The 21399-nt window shown below is 34.3% G+C and overlaps 1 protein-coding gene across 1 annotated transcript in view; it reads right to left on the bottom strand.

The window, feature by feature from the left end:
• The window catches only part of LOC127221897 (low-density lipoprotein receptor-related protein 1B-like), a 229393-nt gene that overhangs the window by 37467 nt on the left and 170527 nt on the right, over positions 1-21399 (bottom strand). The window contains exons 9-11 of the mRNA XM_051183850.1: positions 20377-20596; positions 17866-18055; positions 9088-9210 (exon numbers count right to left, since the gene is read on the bottom strand). Coding sequence (XP_051039807.1) covers positions 9088-9210; positions 17866-18055; positions 20377-20596 — 533 coding nt within the window. The remainder of the gene's footprint in view (positions 1-9087; positions 9211-17865; positions 18056-20376; positions 20597-21399) is intronic.

The following is a 21399-nucleotide window of genomic DNA, read 5'->3' as shown; positions in this document are numbered from 1 at the left end:
GTTTTGCTGACAATAATTATTCTGTTAAAAAATTCTAATGGTTTCTTTTAACCAACTTATCACTGAAGAAGAAAGACAATAGTTCCATTTTCTGTTGTGCTTGCTGCTCCTTCATTGTTCATTTGGTTGTCATTATGGGAACCTTCACTACTATAAATCACTTCAGTGTAAACAAATCAACTAAAATTTAATCACAACAAAAAGACACAGAAATAAGACAAGGTTGATGATTCTATTTCCTTTGCTAAAGTTCAGTATACTAATCAGAAGTGTCATATATCTGGGCTCTGAATTTCCATAGTGATTTATCAGAAACTGAAAGCATTCCTATTCTTCTGTTTTGTTTGTATAGATGAGATAGAAACATCGCAGGAAGGAATCGTATACAAGCACTGAAGTATATAATTCGTGTCTTGTCATCTGAAAATGGCCCTAACTAACTCAAGCTAGCTTCTAGCTGGGAGAATATTTAATTTCTGCTCTATTGACTTTAATCTTCATTTCTCCTAAGTCCCGTAGGCTGCTGAACTGATGGGAGACTTAAATACACCTCACTCACATAGGTGAACATAGGTGGTACTTCCAAAGCACTGAACATAAATAACATTGCTTTGGTCTCTGTAACTCCCCTTGCAGCAAAGAACTCAAAGGGAATTATGACTCTTGAACCATGCCTGCAAGAAACTACTTCATAGTGGCACAGTAAGGCACAAGTCTTGGAGGTCTGTAGGAATAGAAATAAAAGCTACCACAATGGGCCCAGACTTCATCTCCAGCCAAAAAAGAATCATTGTATGGAACGAAATATTCAAACTTGAACAAATGTGGCCCTGATGAGGACATTTATTTTCTACTCTTTCTCAGTTAAAAAAAAAAAAAAAAAAACAAGAAGAAGCAATTTTTCTCTGAGGCCTTTTTTCTAAGATCTTTTCAAAGTAAGCTACTATGTGGGGCTAGAAGGCAGGTTATGAAATCCAAATAGGAAATAACAATAACAATAAATATACAATAAAAATACAAACATAAGGGATCAATGTAACAACCTGATACCATTTTATCACTTTACCATTCTTACTTCAGATGTAATAGTAATAATAAAGCATTACTAATACATCACTATACATATATAGAGTTATATATATATCATATATAAAGTTATATACTTATATATATGTATATATATATATATACATACATATATATGAGAGTGTGCCAAAGCCATATTCATGGCTTTGACTTTAAAATTTCTTCTGCATTTTTCCTAAGCCCTGTGCTATTTCTCAGTGGTGTTCTTGTATATCACACATTTGCTTTTGTTCTGGATTTGTTTTCTGAGTATGCTTGTGCGGTATAGATAGGAATGTTCAATGTTTGGCTTTAGAGGACTAGTTTATTTATTTATTTAGTTTATTCACTACTGCTTTTAAACAGGGGTGTGCTTAAAACGAAATGTTAGGAAGAGTTTCTAGCCAAAGCCTTACAGAATCTTGGCTCTAAAGAACTCATTATTTGGCACTCAGAATCACTATGTTTGCAGATTCTACTTGAATTCCCACACACATGTCCCAGCTTTACTTGAGGGAAGAGTCCTACATAAGCACAGAGGCTATGCTACCTGCTGGGTCCTTTGTATTTCATGTATGGCTGATGTATCATCATATCATCTATTAGAATCCAAAAACCTTTTCCAGATAATACTATATGCTAACAAAGATGAAATCCCAGATACTTTACCTACTTTGAATAATGATAAAGGGTATTTTATATATTGAATTTCTAATTTTTATTTTCAATTCTGGCATAACTTGTTGGTCCAAGACTATTATGTCTGTGCCTCCGAAGTATTGGGATCACACACCTGTCTGACCTTTATGTGAGATATGAACTCTGATCCTCACAGTTGGTCACAAGTACTTTTTCACTGAGCATTTACCCTAACCCTTAGGTACTAAACTTTTATTTGCAAGGTCTCCTTGGTTTATGATTTTGTTAGTCTATTCTATGACTAACCTAAAATTTTCAGATATGACCAGAAATTATACCACAAAGGAGCCATAATGTTCAGTTCAGTTCAGTGATACAGGATCCATATCAATGGAAGACAGGTTACTTTTTTTTTTCTTTACAAAGAATGTTTATTACCAAGGAAACTATGATCCATGTAATCATATGGGCAATATAGAATCATGGAGTGTGTGATTTGTTTGCCAGAACTAACTAAGCAGTATGGAGCCAGGGAACAATATCATTTATAACAGCATCCAAGTTTATTACCTCTATACCTAGCAATTTTGAGAGAACAATGAGAAGAAGCAAACAAACAGAGCATAACCTGAAAGGACAATAAATATCTCATCCAAAAAAATCTCAGTTAACATTCTTACTACAGCTGGCTAATGGAATTCCCACTATAAAGAACTAGTGTGTAAAATAATTTGTTGCCTGACTTCTTGGAATTTAATGAGCTTGCTGTTACTCTACTGAGAGACTGTTTCCAGTGAGTGTAGAAATCCTTCAGACAGTCAGCTTCACTTTAACAGGATTAGCAGCTGATATTCTTGTCTCACTACTCATGAGCATGGGTACACACAGACAAATTTTAGCAAGCAAAATAGATGTGTACATAGAGAGAAAAATGAACATTTATTTAAACTCCATCTATATCATTTTGATAGTGTGCTTATCGTGGATATGGAGAGTACTTGGTTGTCTTAGCACAGCAGTGAATTTCTTCCAGAACCTTAGCAAGTGCTAGAATTCTATGTATGCTTTGCTGCAGAGCTGTACTTTAAACCATGAATTTGAAAACATACACCAAATGTATAATTCTGTCACCTGGACAACATGGTCTGAGCTGTAGAAAACTGACAAAGTAATAAATAACCATTTTTGTTTAACCATGTTCAGAAATGACACAGCATGAATTATGACTTGCCTGGTGTAAAATGTCACTTTTCATGCTTCTTGTAAAAACTGTTGTTAGAGGGAGAAAAATCAAAAGAACTGTGTCTGACTCCCCAGAACACAGGAACTTCAAGGATTTATTCTACACTTTCTGTTTTGATTTTTTTAAATTAAAAGGATGATTGCCAGCATTAATACCCAGAATCCCATTATGTAAAGGAAGAAGCCTTTTAAATATATATATTTGTTTGTTTTAACTTTAACTTATTTTTTTTTTTACTCTTCCCATATATTTATATTTGTATTCTGGTGTGTGTGTGTGTGTGTGTGTGTGTGTGTGTGTGTGTGTGTGTGTGTGTGTGACCTAGTATATATCATAGACTCCAGAAGAAGGGGTCAGGTACCCATAGAGTAACAGTGGCAGACAGGTATAAACTCTGAAAGAACAGCAAGGATTCTTCATTGCTGAGCTCTTTCTGCAACTCTTCCTCCCATAAGTTGATCTGTTCTTAACAAAGAATTGTACAGCATATCCTGAACCCACAAATGTATATCAAAAGGAAAACTTGAAGGTGTAGCTAAGTGGATGTTGTCCTATCACACAGTTTCATGAGATCATACAATGAAAAATTCAGCTATGACAGACTGATGAGATTGATGAGTTTTTTTCTTTTCTTTTCTTTCTTTCTTTCTTTTTTTTTTTTTTTTTTTTTTTTTTTTTTTTTTTTTTTGATACAATGGTCTTCTGAACTGCCAGCCTACTAAGTAGAATATAACCTTCTGTGAGGTTCTGTGTACATGAAGACATAAATAATTATTTGAATGGGACTTCTAAACTTTTTTATTTCCTTAAACTTTTTACTACACATTAGATTGCATATCTCCTAGGGCATGAGGCTTGTCACAGCAGAACTGATAAATGGCTCTCCACAGAGAAGCACCATTTGTCTCAAAGGAATATATCTGGTATTCCAAAAGATGGCACTGATCACAGAGGACCACTGACACGTCATGGTGCATTGCTAGCCTCTGGGTTACTGTTATTTTGTGAAGGGTAAGTTGCTCTTTGGAGAATGACACTCAGTGAAGAGATAGACCTTTTTCATTTCAAGCCAAAGAATTACCTTCTTTACTCCAACAAAAAGACCATGGAATTTATACAATAAAACTCATCATTTTAAAGCCTAATCTGTTTTAGGGAATCTATTATAACTTCATTTTCAATTTTATACTACTTGCTTCTCCTCATAATTGTCATGAGAAATATTAACACATACTGCAACTGTTCAACTAGATTTTATTCTGTGGTTCTCAGAGGTAGATAGTGCCAATTTTTTTTGTTTGTTTGTTTGTTTTAAGTTTTTTCTTTTTTATTTAAATTTGAATCAAGGTTGTTTTATATATCAGTCCCCTTTCACTCACCCTCCCATCCTCCCCTATCATTCCCCACCTGCTCAATCTCTTTCTCCTCCCCAGGGAGGGTGAGGCTTTCCATGGAGAGCCTTCAAAGTCTGTCCTATCATTTGGGGCAGGGCTATGGCCATCCCACATACGTCTAGGCTGAGAAAGTATCCTTCAATGTGGAATGGGCTCCCAAAGTCCATTCGTATATTCAGGGTAAATACTGACCCATTACTAGAGACTCCATAGAATGCCTAGTCCTCTTAACTAACATTCACATTCAGGGGGTCTGGGTCAGTCTATACTGGTTTTCCAGCTATCAGACTGGGATGCAAGAGCTCCTCCTTGTTCAGGTCAGCTGATTCTATGGGTTTCTCCAGCGTGGTCTTGACCCCTTTGCTCATCACTCCTCCCTTTCTGTAACTGGATTCTAGGAGTTCAGCTATTGTTTAGCTGTGGGTGTCTGCTTGTTTCCATCAGCTACTGGATGAAGGCTCTAGGATGGCATATGAGAGTGCCAATTTGTTATGCTACAGCAGATGTCAATTCTAGTCCTAAGAGGATTTGGCCATGATTAACAAGAGTCACAAGAGTAAGGATGGAATCTCATTTCATTCTTCCAAACACAGCAATACAATTAATTTCTAACCAATTGTGTAACATGCCAATGTTTGCTGTGGGGAGCATGTTTTCTGTCTGCAACCACTTTAAGTTGAAAGTTCATTACAGAAAAAAATCTTTGGTATTTAGTCTAGCTTAATTGTTGCCCAGCTGCTTTTCATCAATTTTGTTTCATTTCAATGAGAATGACTGCAACCAGGTTGACCATCTTACATTGTTTGTCAGACTCAGATTGCTTGCTTACTTCAGTTGACCCATCACATCTATAAACTTTCCTGAACTAATCAGAAGTCCAATGGAATCAACACCAATGACAGGCTAATGTAATAATGCTGTTGCCCATTTTGTACTGTGCTCTCTCAAAGCTATGACTTCATGTAGCATGCTTATCAGCACTTTCTGACTAACATGTGCTGTCACTTAGGAATGATGATTATCATTCCTAAATAAGTAGAACTATATAATGAGTCCTCCTTATTTTTATTATTAGATAAGTAGGAATTGGAATAATGTACACAAAGACACATTGTCTTCTTTTAAAATATGAGTTGTTAAGCTGTGCTTCAAAGAAACACAGTAAGTTTGCATGCAATGTTTATAAAGACTAGAATTTTAACAGGCAGGTACAACAAATAATTTTAAAAATTATATATTTACTGATTTGACATTTTTCAGTGTGAAAAGAATAGGAAAGCCCATTTTTTCTTTATTGCATTTGCATTACTTCATCTATGAATTACATCTACTAGAAAGAGACCAACACTCCAGAAAATGTTCTTCAAGTACTCCAGTGTGTGATTACGTGATCATGGAACTTACAATACATGAAAATGATTCTCCTAGCATCAGGTTTGAAATCAACATTAGTTTTAATATATTTTCCTTCCAAAAAATAAAGTTTTATTTTTACTGAGCTAGACAACAATGTCTGAGGCATTTGAAATAAACACATGCATTTGTCTATTCTAAGTGCCACTGGAGTCCATGCTCAGGCAGAGTTCCTTTTTAAGATAGTTGTATCTCTGGCTGAACATGTTATGTGATTGGTTGGTTTGGCAGTTTTTGCAAGAGAAGACTACATAAGCCAGTGTGTTGGATTAAAGTATAGAAAAAAAAAGAAAAGAAAAGAAAATACAGTCACATTTGCATTTAGAAAGAGAAATGACAAGTTTCTTTTTCTTGAAAGCTTTGAATGATGTCTTTAGGGAACAATAAAAAATAATAGTTTATATACCTGCACATTAGAAAAGTAACTAGCATTAAATTATTTAAATGTTAAATGATATTAAAACTAAAAAAAATAAATAAATAAAGTTTAGATTTACATCAAAGACCAGCTTCTAGACACTATTGGAGAAGTACTTTATTGTACAATAATGTTACATTTTAGTCTATCATCATTTTCCATATTCATATTAATAAAGATATAACTGAAAAATAATTCATTGCGTCCATATTGAGCATAGGAATGAGGAAAATGGGAAATATGATTAGAAAGTAAATTACACATATACTTATGATTCCCATAATGCAAATTTAGGAACTTATTAGAAAATCTCAAGCTTACATGCCATTTTGATGATTTTGATGTTAGTATCTGATTAATGCACCTCCCCATAATTTCCTAAAGACTCACAAGATCACCAATATCTCTGAGATTCTGGGCCTCTGATCATTCTATAGATAGTTTCCTAAGAGAACATAAATTGTGTTTGATACAAAGAAGTATAGTTTTAAACATTCATCCAGGACATCTTCAAAATTTTAACTAGAAACTGAAATTTTCTCCATCCTGGGGTAAAAAAGGTGGAACATAAACCTGTATCTAGCAAAACCAAACACAGGTCTATTCACTGCTGCTACCATTCTTGAGAGAGGCTCTATGATGAATCAACATTGGTTGTAGGTTAAAAGGTAGGTGTGTGTGTGTGTGTGTGTGTGTGTGTGTGTGTGTGTGTGTGTGTGTTTGCATTATATCTTTTTAAAATCCCCAAATTATTAATTTGGAATAGCAGAAATCTCAGCAATAGAATAGAAAAACAATGCTAAATTAACCATTGTAAAAAATATTACACTGGCAAATATGCCAACTAGGCACATTTTGCCTCCCAAAGAAACCAGGTGAAAGATTTCAACTGTTCAAAACAATGCCTGCTACCTGTTATTTTTAAACGGCGGGCCAAATATAATACCCAGAACAAAGAATGAGATGCTATAGTGTAGTGACTCAGTAATACATTGGGATTTCTCCTTCATGCAACCTTGGAGGAGAGGCATGCATATCTGTAGAAAGACTTGAACCTTATTTTTTGAAGTCAAGGTTTTTAAAGTGAAATTTTGCTTATCCAAAGTTAATATAGAAAGGAGTTGCTTCTCCCATAAAACACCAAAAAATTGGACATTTTTAAGGCACTAGTAATCTATTCTACATAGAATACATATGTTTTTAGAATATTCATCTCTATATTTTCTCCATGGAGATGTAACTTAATATATGTTCCAGTATTACTGATTATAAACAAATCACTATTAAAGTCTTGAACACTAAAAAACAAACCAGCAGAACTCTGCTCTAGGACTAAAATCTTATAATTTTTTTTAAGTTTAATTAAGTAACTAGCTACATATGTAGGGAAAGTATATATTACTAGAGATCAAACCTAGGACTTTGCACATCGGCTACCACTCTACTACTGAGCTGTATTCCCAGAACCCCCTGCAATTTTTATAAATAATTTGAGGATTCAAAATAATATTATTGGTTATTGGTTAGAAATACTACATCACAATAGAAAAACATGAAAATGAGAATGATAAGAATAATTGTAAGACGCTAAATTCCTCATTTCAAATAATTATAATTTATAATACTGACATTGAGCATACTGACTTGAATTCATTTTAGGTCATAGTTTTATTTCAAATGCCTGAAGCTATAACACAAATTGAATGTGAACCATATGAGAAAATAAAGAATGAATTGAAAACACTGAAAATGTCACAAGCATCTATAGCAATATACCACACATGTTCAGTCATCAAGCATGAGATGACTTAGAATTCAGTCCTGAAGGATCATTTACAATGAATATTTAATTAAATGATATGACACTTATGTTCCTGTTAAACAAAAATGAACCTAAATTAACAGACACTGGATTGTGAGTCAGGGCCAAAAAACAATGTAATAGAGAATCCTGCTCCAAAATGAAATCATCATGGATCTGACCTCTGCATGTCCAGAGTTCCTCCCTCATCCATCTGAACTAAAACTTCTATTCCTGAAACTTGACTCTGAAGTCTCACTGGACAGACACTTCACCTATGCTATGCTATATTTTCAATTTGAGGACTGCAGATCTTAAAGCTTCTCAACTCCGTGGATATCAGTCAACTCCTTATTATAATCCTGTCATCTTTCTGCATGTATATGCACATACACACCTACATACATCTACACATACATACAAACATAAATCCTATTGCATCCTTTCTTTGGAGAGCCTTGAAACACATTTTGAATTTTAAATCATTCCAGAAACTTTTATTTTCATTTAAATACATGCATATGATTGTGGCTCTAGCAGTGCTTAAGGAATACAAATTGAGATATTAAGAACTTTTAAGATTCACTCTGGAATAATATGGACAGTAAACTGAAGAATATGACAAAAATCAATAAAAGTGTCTTTAGTACAAGTCAATCAATCCAATTAATTCACTTATTTTAGTCTATAGATTCCTTAGAAGTCTCCTTTTTGCTATTAGTCTTGTACTTTACCTCCAAATACACATATCTGAGCTGCCAATTCATTTAATATCATTTTAGGACTAACCTATGCACCTACAACAATGTGTTGTAAGCTGCATCTGATGACTGTGTAGTTTAGTAGAACATGAAGGATTTGCTCCTGTGGCGTTGACACATTGAAGTTGTCCACTAACCAGTACGGAAGGACAGAAGGCTATGCAGCATATTGCCATTCCCATTACACTATATATGCTAGGAATTGAGCCACTGTGTATGCTAGGATATGATCCTTTCTAAGCAGCTATACAGCTCTTTCTTTCCAGTTGTGATGTCAGTTCTGTTGATGTATCATAATTCTGATCTTCCCAAAAGCCACACAGACAATGAGTGTCAGAGACAATGAAGCTTACATGTGCACGTTGTACCATTTTCATCCAAAAGTTGATTGTCAGCACAAGCACACACACGGCCTGCTGGGATGGCTAGACAGAGTGTACCACAGCCCCCATTGTTTATGCGGCACATATTGTCACCTGCAGAGAAAAGGAAAGGAAATTGTCACAGACCTTTGATTACAGCAAGGCTGAAGTCCGTGGAACTTCTAAAATATCATTTATATTTAAGGCTATATAACACAAGCTACCTTTTAACTCTCTGTCCTGTTTTGTTTTTGTATACCCAACTGCTAAAATTGCAGGAATGTACTGCCAAATTTAGCTTTCAAGAGTACTTTCTTCCAGTGAAATATACATGGGAATATTATGTGCATGGATATGTGATATATAGTTCACTTTTGTGGGTTTAGTCAGCATTCCTCCTGAATAGAAATGGCTGTCAGAACATTTAAAAATATATATTGGTTTCACAGGTAAGAGGATTATGCAAGCTGATTGGAGAAGGACTGTGTGCCAGGCAATCATTTTCTAGGTACCAGGAGCAAGGAGGAAGATAGCTTTTGGTCTATCATGGACAGTTCCCTAGGTTATGCTCAAAGCAGGGTGGCATGAATATTTGAAAAGTAGAGCATGTCTCTGAGAATGTAGATGGAGACCACATTGAACAAGCAAGTATGTGGGAGACTGACTTGTTCCCTGGTGATAAGAGTGTGCTGGCATACCATTGTGCTGAGGGCCCCAAGAAGTTTGGGATACTGGGAAAAGTCACAGCACACAAAAGAAGAAGTGGCAGATTAGAGACTTAGGGAACAGACACACTGAAGGAAGACAGGAGAGGACATTTTAAAAGGAATTCATTAGCATGAGAGGAGCCTATGTTGAATCATACACAACACCAAGGACATTTTTGAAGAATTTGGAGATAAGACGTTTATAGACATGTAGCTAGAACAAAGTAACTTTAGATAACTACAGATTTGATATCATTTATTTTTGCAAGTAGGACTGTCAATTGAGAAAATGTATATCCAAGCTGTGGTGGCTTTTGCCTCTACTGTAGCTCCCAGGAAATTAAGGTAAGAGGATTGATGTGAGTTCTAAACCAGTCTGGGTAACAGAACAGACCCAAGAAGAGAGGCTAGAGTGACAGTCTGGAAAGAAAGACAAAAGCAGATGTCCAGAGAGAGGGGACTGATGGAGGAAGTGAGAGAGAGGGGGAGGGGGAGCAGGTTGCTTAGCTTTGTGGCTTTATGTCTACCTTTACAGAGAGAACCATAAAACTGCAAAAGCACTTTGTCAGTGTGATTATCATGTCATCTTATATCATGCTTCAATTTTCAATGTCAAAAATAAATAAAAATTTTTATTATTTTAAAAGTAAAAGACCAAAGGCCAAAGACAAAGACTTACTTGGACCATTAGTAATAAATGGCTAAGATCAATTTGGTAGCTCGTGCAAAAGTACCAATACTGCAACTGAAACCACATGTGGGGCTATCACACTGCAGCCCAGAGGAGCGGGATTTTCATGGAGCCAGGGGAGACAATTCTTACACAGTGGTACTGAATACTATAAATTCCTATGAATACATATCAGATCAGAAGAACTAACCTATAGTTTATTACCAATTCTTTTAGTTTTATGGAAAGTACATTTAATTCATTACAAACATAAAAAATATAAACCATGCTTCAAAGGTAAGGTAGCAAATAATGCAAGCAAGGAACTCAATTTGTGGGCTCAGATGATAATGAAAATTATCTCATATTTTCTTCTGCTAGGAAATGTGAAAACGTTTTATGCAGCTTCCAGATGTCAATATATGCATTACATAATTATGGAATAAGCATGAAAAACTTTAGAGCACACTCAGGTACCCTTTCCTTTCTGTGTTCACAATATGTTCAGCAATAAATTGTATATTCAAATTTAGTAGAACCCAGTTTCGGAAAATTAAAATTATTTCAATGATATTTGGGGCCATATATTACTGAGTCAGTAAGAAAAAACAAACCATTGAATAAAATGAACCAGCTTACATAGAGTTTTGTAGATCTTTGCTAACTATGTAAATCAATGGCATGACATACATAGAATAAAAAATTTTCATATTCTGAAATAAATTATCATTATAGTTTAAAAAACTTTCCTCCAATTTGAATGCACCATTCTGAAAAGGAAGAATTAGTATTTGTACTGCTATAATAGAAACCCCAAAGCTAAATTAACATGAACAATTCTACAACTCTTATTGGAAGAACATAAAATTGTTTATATTTTAATGGCTCAGCCTATTTTCAATTTTATTTTATTTTAAGAATATATTCCATCAGAACTAATGATATTGATTCTTGAAATTCTATCTTTAAAGATAATTCATAAAATTATATGCAAAACATACTGACTTTTTCCAAATTTGTTGTGAAAAATATGGAACTTGACAGTAATATAGTAGTAGTCACAGTACACAAAATCCATTCTTCTCATAGATGGTTAACTCATATTTACATTCAACTTAATCTAATTATAGAAACATTAATATATTTATTTGATTTTATATCAGTTGTAGGAAGGATCACTCTATATTTAAAGTGTCCAAATGATGTTTCTGACATCTAAAAATGGGAAATAATCTTTATTAAACTTACTTTGTCTAATAGTCTTCATCATTATGAATAAAAATTCAATATTTTTGTATTTAAATCAATTCTTTTGCTTAATTTACTTGCACAAGCTGAAATAAAATTGAATGAACAAAGAAAAACAACTACCAAGCACTACTACAACATAAACTTTTAAATTACTTAGGAAGTGAATATATTTAAATGTTCAAATATTTAATAAAGCTGCATTGACCACAATTTGAATTGTCAAGTCCAATTGCATTTCTTCAAAGCCACATTGTCTTTTCTTCCCGTTCATGATTCCTCCACAGTTAGTACTATGGATTTTGTGTGTCACAGAGTTTTTCATGAATACATGAATGAGTAAAACTTTGAGTTAGCAATATGAATTACAGAGCAACTGTTTTCAATATAAATACAAGGTGTGAGCAGAGATATATATGGGTACATGTGTGAGCATGAACATAGATGCAGGTACAGTTTTGAGTTCAAAGACAGTTATAGATGGAAGTGTGGTACAGGGATAGATATAAATTCAGGTATGTGTGCATGGGGTGCAGAGATAGGTATAAGGAATGGATAGATGCTGCATTTACAGGTATCATTTACAATGTATGATAAAATACATATCATATATTTTTATGTTTGAGTGCATAGATAAATGTAGAATCATGTGTCACACATGTGTCTAGATATATGTCAGTTCAGAGATACATGTAGGCACAGATTTGAGAGCATACATAGGTATAGACACAGGAGTGATTCTATGATATGAGGGCAATAAATCTATGGATACACAGTGGATATAGATGTGAGTATACATACAGTTATAAAACAATTTTATCATGATGAATGTGCTGTTCATTCTCATTTTAATTTACTGATATAACTATGTTCAGTGAATATACTGCCTAGGGAAGAAAGCTTAAAGGTATATTATGATCTCCATCAAACAATAATTCAGACTCATATGGTTTCAAATAACATTTAGCAACTCTGTATTAATAGTTCAATGTTATGGACCTTAGCAATTTAATCCCCATCATATGTTTTTTCTACCAGGTAGTGGAATATGTTTCCAGTAGAAATTAATCTGCCTGTCTTATTTTTCTCTGATTCTGATTTTTTAAAAATAATATTCAACATAAATCTTGACTTCTATAATCTTTCAGGACTATTTGTTTTTCAGTGTTCTAGCATATGTGAATTTACAAGTACCTCTACCACATATGGAAAGTTTCACATTTGGATTTTGTTTTTATATGTAGTGGAGTGTTATTCTATTTTATAACTTAGAGGATATCCTGAACATTGTGATTGTTCCAAACAACAGATAAGAACCAAACCAACTGAGACCCTGGTGTCAAGATTTATCCTGCATTTCATATTTGATTATTTCAGAGAAGGTGACTAAACATTTGGTATAAAGAAAGGATTAAAAGGTTCATACCTTTCCTTTCCTTTAAGAATTATATTTTCAGTTGATTATGCTTATATTTAGCTTGTTTTGCAACTACTTTGTAGTACTCTGTGGGTATGTGTTGTGTAATGATATTAAGGAAAAAGGAAAACAACATAGAAGAGTCTAGATAATATTTGTAAGTAATTTCTATGATAATTTTCTTTAAAATGGGGAGTTTGTGGAGAGATTAATGTGATTCTTCTAGCCATGTTATAAACCCCAGACTTATTAAATCCACACTTACACACATCAGAAAAATACTATATGTCTTGAATGCTGGAGATATGACTTCAGGTCTCTACACAATGATTCAAGGAAAATTTTGTGTTAAAACAATGAAAATGAAAAAAAAATACTGTTGACATAAATACAGGAAAACAAAACAACAAACAGGTAATGCTCCCAAACTTAGTGGTATACATCTTAATTCCAGAACTTTTGAAATACATGCAGAGAGTAAGAGTTCAAAGTCAACCTCATCTACAGAAGAAGTTTAAGGTCAACCTGGGTTACAAGGGATCTTATCTTAAAATAAACAACAATAATAATCAATCAAACAAAATAAAAACAACCACTTTAAAAGAAATAAATCATATGCTTCATCCCGGTGGAATAATTCACATTTTCAATCACATTCTTGGGCTAGAGGATGTCAAGTTCAGGGATAGCCTAGCTACATAGTGAAAAACAAACAAACAAACAAAAAAAGGTAGGGTTATGATGCAGAGGCATAAGCACAAAGACCTGAGTTTCAATTCCCAGAGAACATACACAAAGCCAGTTCTGGTGGGCTGTTATTGCAACAATAAAATAAAGGCACAGTGGCATGAGAATGCTGGGGGCTTCTCTCATAACCAACCTAGGAACTGGAACTGGAGATCAATACAAGATCATTACACAGTCTCAGTGAGAGACTCTTCCTCAAAAAATAAGGTAGAGAACAATTGGGGATTACTTCCAGACATCTATTTCTAGTCTCCACATGCTACAGAATCAGTGAGAATACCTGGACATACACAATATCATATGCATACATACACAAACACACACTAATTGCTGCTCTATTTTATTTATGTATATTTATATGAATATGTAAATAATATATTAAAATACAGTTCACATATACATACATATATCAAAAACTTTTGTCTGTATTCTTGGGTTGCTACAAAGAGGGGGAGGAAGAGAAAGCAAGAAAGACGGGGATAGGTGGTGACATGCATTGGATGCTAGCTATGTAACATTTTTGTTTAAAACTGGCTTTAACTTTTTTCTTATTTAATTTATAATTTTACATGTAGATCCCAGTTTCCGCTCCTTCCCTCCCTCCTTCTTTCCCTCCCTCTCTCACTTTTACCCTCTCTTCCCTCTCACATGCACCCTGACCACCATCCCCCTCCCATCCCACCACCCCAATTCCATATGTAGGGCAATGCCATCCAGGTGGGGTCATGTAGATCTGATAGGTCATTTGAAGTATGGACTAGGACTTCTCTCCTGTCACTAGGTTAAAGCAGTATCCCTCCATGGGGGATGTGTTCACAAGGTCCTTTTGTGCACCAGGAATACATCCTGGTTCCACTGTCTGAGGTCCCTTAGACTGCTCAGTCCTTCTGGCTGAGACCCATATTCGGGGGGGGGGGGGCCTGTGTCAGTCCCAGGCTGGCTTCCCAGCTATCAGTTTGGGGGCCATTAGCTCCTCCTTGTTCAGGTCAGCTGTCTCTCTGTGTTTCTGCAACCTGGTCTTCTCCTCTCCCTCTGCATCTGGGTTCTATTTTTACTCAGTGTTTAAGTATGGGTGTTTGCTCCTGTTTCCAACAGGTATTAGATGAGGGCTCCATGGATAAGTTAGTTGTTGATCTCACTATCCTGGAAGGGCATTAATGGTAGCCTTTCCACAGAAGCTCAAATTGTTAGTTGGTGGCAGTCTTGTAGGTCTCTAAACCTTTCTTTGTGTTCAATTTTATCTTCAAACCAATATTGGCTCCCTCTTTTATGCTCTCTCTCTCTCTCTCTCTCTCTCTCTCTCTCTGTCTGTCTGTCTCTCTCTCTCTTCCTCTCTCCCTCTCCTGTCTTCTATTCTTACCCTGACTCAATCTTCCTAGTAGCATGTGTTTACCTCTCCTCCCCCTCTCTTTCTCCTACTTCTCTCTCCATTAACTGCTCCCCCACTTCCCCTATGCTCTGGAAGTCTTGTCCCTTCTTGCTTCTGTGAGGGACTTTATATGAATACAAGGTGTGTTCTAAGAGATTGGTAACATTTTTTTTTAAACTGGAAGAAAATAATAGTGGTACAGCCTACTCTCAAGGGATCTGCTTGTCTACTGAGTTCCTGTGTTTTACCCTGTAGATAAAGTATAGATACCATGGGGCTGAAAATATTGATTAGCGGTGATTAGCAGCAGAGTCAGGTTTGATTCCCAGCACCCACATGATAACTTTCAACCACCCATAATTCCAGTCTCAGTAGAGCTAACACTCTTCTTGTCTGCTCGGGTACCAAGTATGGTCATAGTGTACAGACATTTTTGCAGGCAAACATTCATACACATAAAATAAAATATTTTTAAAAGTCCTAGTAGTAAGGACATTAAATATATCATTTCCCATGTATTTACAAAATTTAATCATCTTATGTTCAATAGTTTAAAAGAAAAAGAACAATTGGAAGAAAAATACACCACTATAAAATAAGTTGCCTATATCTAAAAATCTTAAATACTTTTACTTTGTAATTGTCTTGATCAGTACAATTAAAGATGGAAAACAATATATACCTGTTGTAGATTATCTAAAATCAATGAGACTGACTTGGATCCAAAGCTACTAAGTAGAAATTCTTTCTATAATGAATGTACTATGGTTCAATAATTGGTACAGTTGCATGGACCGATCATTAGATATAGGATGATTAGATAGAAACTGACCTAATTGATTGGTCCACATAAGTTAGTAAAAGTAATCCATCAGTTGGAATCAACACTTTCTCTAAGTAGAACAGAACATAATCATTTCTAAATGAGCATTCATAATGAGCTGAGTAATTATGATCTCTTGAAATACAATGGTAAAAGAAATTTTATAAAAGCAATTCTTTATCCATTGTCAATACTTATTCACTATAATCTCAGGAATTTTCAAAAAGAAGATATACTGCTCTGTTTGAGACACACCGTTTATTATATATCACTCTGTAAAAGATGTAATATGTCTCATATGTATTAGGTCTTTTGAGATTTATTTGTAATGTAACAAATGATTATTTGATCCTCACAGAAATGTGGTAAAGGATGGATTTCTGATTTACATTAAACATTTCACAATTCCAAAGTCAAAAGTCAGTGTTTAAGCCCAAGTCCATTTTATTGTGAAGAGACATTTGAATTTGATAACTAACTTTCTATACCAACTAGAAGATTATGGTCTATGAACTCTATAAAAATGAATTGTGGCTAAAGAGAGTTGAAAAATGATACTTAGAGTAGGTGGTTCTACAGAGAGGAAGGGACTTAGTGGAAGAGCTCCTGCCTAGCAAGAACAAATTCCAGTGTACAGTCCTGAGGAGATGGCAAACAAGGGAGAGGAGGAAGGGAAGCAGTGGGAAGGGAGAAAGGAGCACTTCCTGTATAACACAGACAAACAAAATGTGTGCAGCAAAAGTTATGAGATTGGTATGAATGAGAGGAGAGAATTGCTCTCTCCAGCAATTTTTCTCCTTCTATTATTCATTCTTCACCTCTTATAATAGCCCAAATAATATCAATTTTGTCCTTTTTCAAAGATAATTTAATCAAGAATTAGCCATTATTATTTAACATTCTTTGCACTTGATTTGTCTGTGATACTCTGATAGAGTACTGTTAATAAAGGAGGACAGCTGAGGCTCAGGAATGAGATGTTCTGTTTAAGGTAACTACCTTAATGCAAACACCTTCCAAAGCCTGATGTTACTGAAATCCCTACTGACAAGATATGGATCAGAAAATTAAGGTGCAATTTATTCAAATTAAATTTATTGGGATGCATGGTCATTAAAGATTTATAAAAATATCTACATGATAAAGGAATGACAACTATTTAAAAATCATAAAACATCTACCATATCATTTACTAAGTTGTTTTCAGTGCTTACTATCTAAGTTATGAATCATGGTAATTGTGGTGGCATAATAAATATTAATAACTCATGAGGATAAAATGTAACAATGCTATCTGATTTTAATGAGATGTGGCTGTTGTGGTGGGTTGTTCCACTTTATCTTTATATATTTTTTTAAATACGTGCAGAACCTAACCAGACAATGTGAAGCAGACTTGTCAATAAAGACTGCATGTGAAATTCATCTATTTTTTAATTATTCAAGTCCTCTTTTCAGTGTAAGAAAGTTTTTCTCACTGCTTACCCAACTATTTTTTAGATGGCATATACATGGATGGGCTTTTCTTTCACAAAACATGATGTGAAAAAAGAAATATTTGGGAAACCTCAATTTCTCTTGAGCAGAATCACCTGAGTTCCTCACTCAGGCTGCTTAAGAACAAGAAATGTATTCTTATGATAACAAGATAACAAGCTTTAAGAATCTACAGTGAGCTGGCAATGTTTTTGTTTTTTATAAAAACCACCAACATTGTGAAATAGAACTTGCTATAGTGAAGTCTTATTATATGTGAAATGTTGGAAAATTGTTTTTAGTTTTTTATACCTTGTTGCTTTCGTGGATCAAAAATCTGAAGCCCAAACAGGGGTGCTCTTTCATGCCTCAGCAATGTTACCTCACTAGTCATCAAATCTAGTTGAAAAATGGAACCATTCATGTAATCTGTCCAGAACACGTAATTCCCATGATGTGATAATCCGAAAGGATGATTCAACTCTTTCCCACTGTAAACAATCTGTAAAATATGAAATAAACATAAATGTACTGCATAAATCAAGGTTATCTTCAAAAACATAACTATTTAAGTGAATGATATTTATATAACTATACCAGAGAACAATCTAGTTATAGTCTTAACTCATATTTTATCAGCTTAGATTTACAGAAGAGACTTTTACAATGTGAGCTTTGTTTTACTTTTGGGCATATGCAATTTGTAGGAGATTGCTAATACTTAACTGCCAAAATTTCTCTCAAAAATGCCACTGCAACATTAAAATGGCTTTGCTCCCATTTATTTCTATCTTCTTTGTGATACTTATTATTCCCTTGGATGGAAGTTAATCTAAAAAATTACTCTGTGCACAGATCTGAATCCTAAGTGGTGTACCCATACACATACAAACTCATAGTCATGAATATAAAAACACCCATGTCCTTCATTCAATAATCAATTGAAATTAAATGTTTCAATGGCCATGTGAATGGGAAAGATGTTCTAGGTTAATTGAGCTAAGGAAAACTGAAGAAATCTAGGAAATAACAAGAAATAGGTTTCAATTGTACATAGATATGACTTGCTAATTAGTTTAAATTTTAATTGTGTTGTTGTATTATTTAATTTCCTTCTGTCTGTTGAAGTTGAGGAATCAAGAGAACAGTCATGCCATCTTTTACATGGAGATGATAGACAGGAAATGTACTAGATCACCAATATGACCACACTTCTTACCTTTCATTACTTATAAAATCATACTGCATGTTATTAGAAAAGCAATTTTTTCTTACAACCGATATTCAAAACTTGTAAATATAGTTTAGAAATAAAAATTGAAATTATGATTCTATTTGATACTTGTTTTATTTTTGTTGTTGTGTGTTTTGTTTTTGAAAACTGTTTCTCTGTGTAACATCTCTGGCTGTTCTGGAATTTACTTTGTAGAATAGGCCAGCTTCAAAGTTCCAGAGCTCTACCTGGCTCTGCCTTCTTAGCGCTGGGATTAAAGTTGCAAACCACACATGGCAATTGTGCTTCTTTTGATTGAAACCTCCAATTAATTTATGATATTCTAAAATAGTAAGATATACCAGAGCCTAAATAATGATAACCATAAAACTATATACATTATGGATATCCTTTGAAGATATAAGTATCTATGCAATATATTGCATATATGTGTGCATTATATATATATGTGTATATATACATATTAACATATTATATATCATACTGTATATGGTACACATAGTTAAATACATTATACCATACTTTGTATAGTGAATTTATAGTTTTTTATATATATATATATATATACATATATATAATGGAGTACTATATATGGTATACATAGTTATATATAACAAACTATGTTATATATATAGTATATAAATAATATATATTCTAACATCTTCAAATGAAGCACAGTTATTTAGTTAATACATGTGAATTATATGGCATCATGCTACATGCCAATAAATTTTATTAATCTTGGAAAATATTTGTGTATCATTTGTTATAACCAATGACCAAACTGATAACAGCACTATTGACTTCTCAAAAAAGAATTTTGTTCAGTAGAATGAGTCCACCACTTAGGATTCAGATCTAGAAAGGAACTTACATCAAGGACATATTTGGAAAACATCTAGCTTACTCTTTCTTTATCTTTTGCCTCAAAGTTGAAGTTATTCCATGGGGCTCTAGGTTGTTGATGACTGAAGACCAAGCAGCAAGGTGATGACTTTGTCAGCTATGGCTCTGTCTTCCTCTCAACTACATAATTGTCAGTATTATCCTACATTGCTAAGATATTTAACAAAGATTTCATCAAAATAAAATATGGAAGTTCACATTTATTTGCACTGGATAGCCTTGGCTATCCCCAAGTTCTTTACTCAAATGAATGCAATATAATTACTTTGTCTAAATTTTAGCTGCAAATATTGAACATATTCAAATAGAGAGGGGTTGCTTGGTCACAGTAAAGCCATTGCTACTGAAGAAAAGCTGCATTGTAAAATCAGTGCTGTTACCTACTAGGAGAGTATTTTTATAAATAAAAAATAAACAAACAAACAAAAAATAACAACAACACATTAACAAAAAAAAAAATCAAAAAAACACAAATCCTGGCATACCACAGTGAGCTGGGCTTGGCCTCCTGGAGGCCAGTGCCAGCTGCACAGCTTAATACTCAGCTCCTTCAGCCACCCCATGGAGACTATTGGCAGCCACCACAGAAGAGTAAAAATAAAATTGAAAGTATTTTTAACACAACACAAGGCTCTTTGGAAGAAGAAGCCTGCGGGTTAAAAACAGCAACACTTATCTTTTACCTTTCTGTGAGTTCCATTCAAAAATACTTTTTCAATATGATCATAGTAGGCATCACACCAATATAATGTGTTGGTGTGAAAATCCAGTGTTAAGCCGTTTGGCCACAGCATCTTTGAAGTCACAAAAATCTGTCGATTGAAGCCATCCATCCAAGCCTTCTCAATCCTTCCCACGCTGTCATCTATTTTATCTTCCTCCCAGTCTGTCCAATACATCCAACTAGGACATGAGAAACAAGAGCGTATTTTGTTATCTCCAGTAGCCACCCTGTAGAGAGCACTCTTCAGGTTTGGTTTTTCAATATAACAATTGCTTTCTGATAGCTTCTATGTAAACACTGATTTTTCTGAACCAGGGTACATCTGGGAAGCTAGGAAAGCCAAGGTCACTATACATACCAATTAGCTCACCACAGAAAACCTACTACCAGCTACCATTCCCAAAAGGATCACAGAAAACTTTCCAACAGCCATGGAGGCTTATGTAATACAATAATTGGAGCAGTGGTAAATTCCAAATATCTATTTTCTTTGTACCCTGATTTTTTTATGTAGTAGGTACTTTATATGTTGTTCCACAAAATGCATAATTGATTCAATGATTAGAAGGCAAGCAGGTGACATGAGAACCCACAGCACAGTTAATGATGGACTCCAAACTTAATTTAATTCATATAAATTAGAGGTTTTTTAGATAGGCAACTAGATTGCCTTTGTTCTAAAGGTCACAGTCATACTGACTTTATTTGGCAAGATCCAATTTGTCTTCCTGATGCAAATTACCTATGCTTTATTGCTGCTTGCTATTACCCCAAATCCACAAAAGATGATTTAACTGCACATAAGTTTAATAACAGCAGGTTGACTGACCTTGAGATTTTGAGCTATTAATTTCTATCTCAAACAAAACACCTCCTTTTAAAAACGAATCTTTTATGTAAGCTGTATCAGTGGGAGAGTGAGCCTGGAGCTACTGCTCCAATTCCCTCATGAATAAGGTTAAACGACACAATATGTGTTGTT

Source organism: Phodopus roborovskii, unplaced genomic scaffold, assembly GCF_943737965.1.
Source record: "Phodopus roborovskii unplaced genomic scaffold, PHOROB, whole genome shotgun sequence".
Taxonomy (NCBI): Eukaryota; Metazoa; Chordata; class Mammalia; order Rodentia; family Cricetidae; genus Phodopus; species Phodopus roborovskii.
The sequence above is the reverse complement of the archived record's forward strand: the minus strand, read 5'-3'. Positions and strand labels throughout refer to the sequence as shown.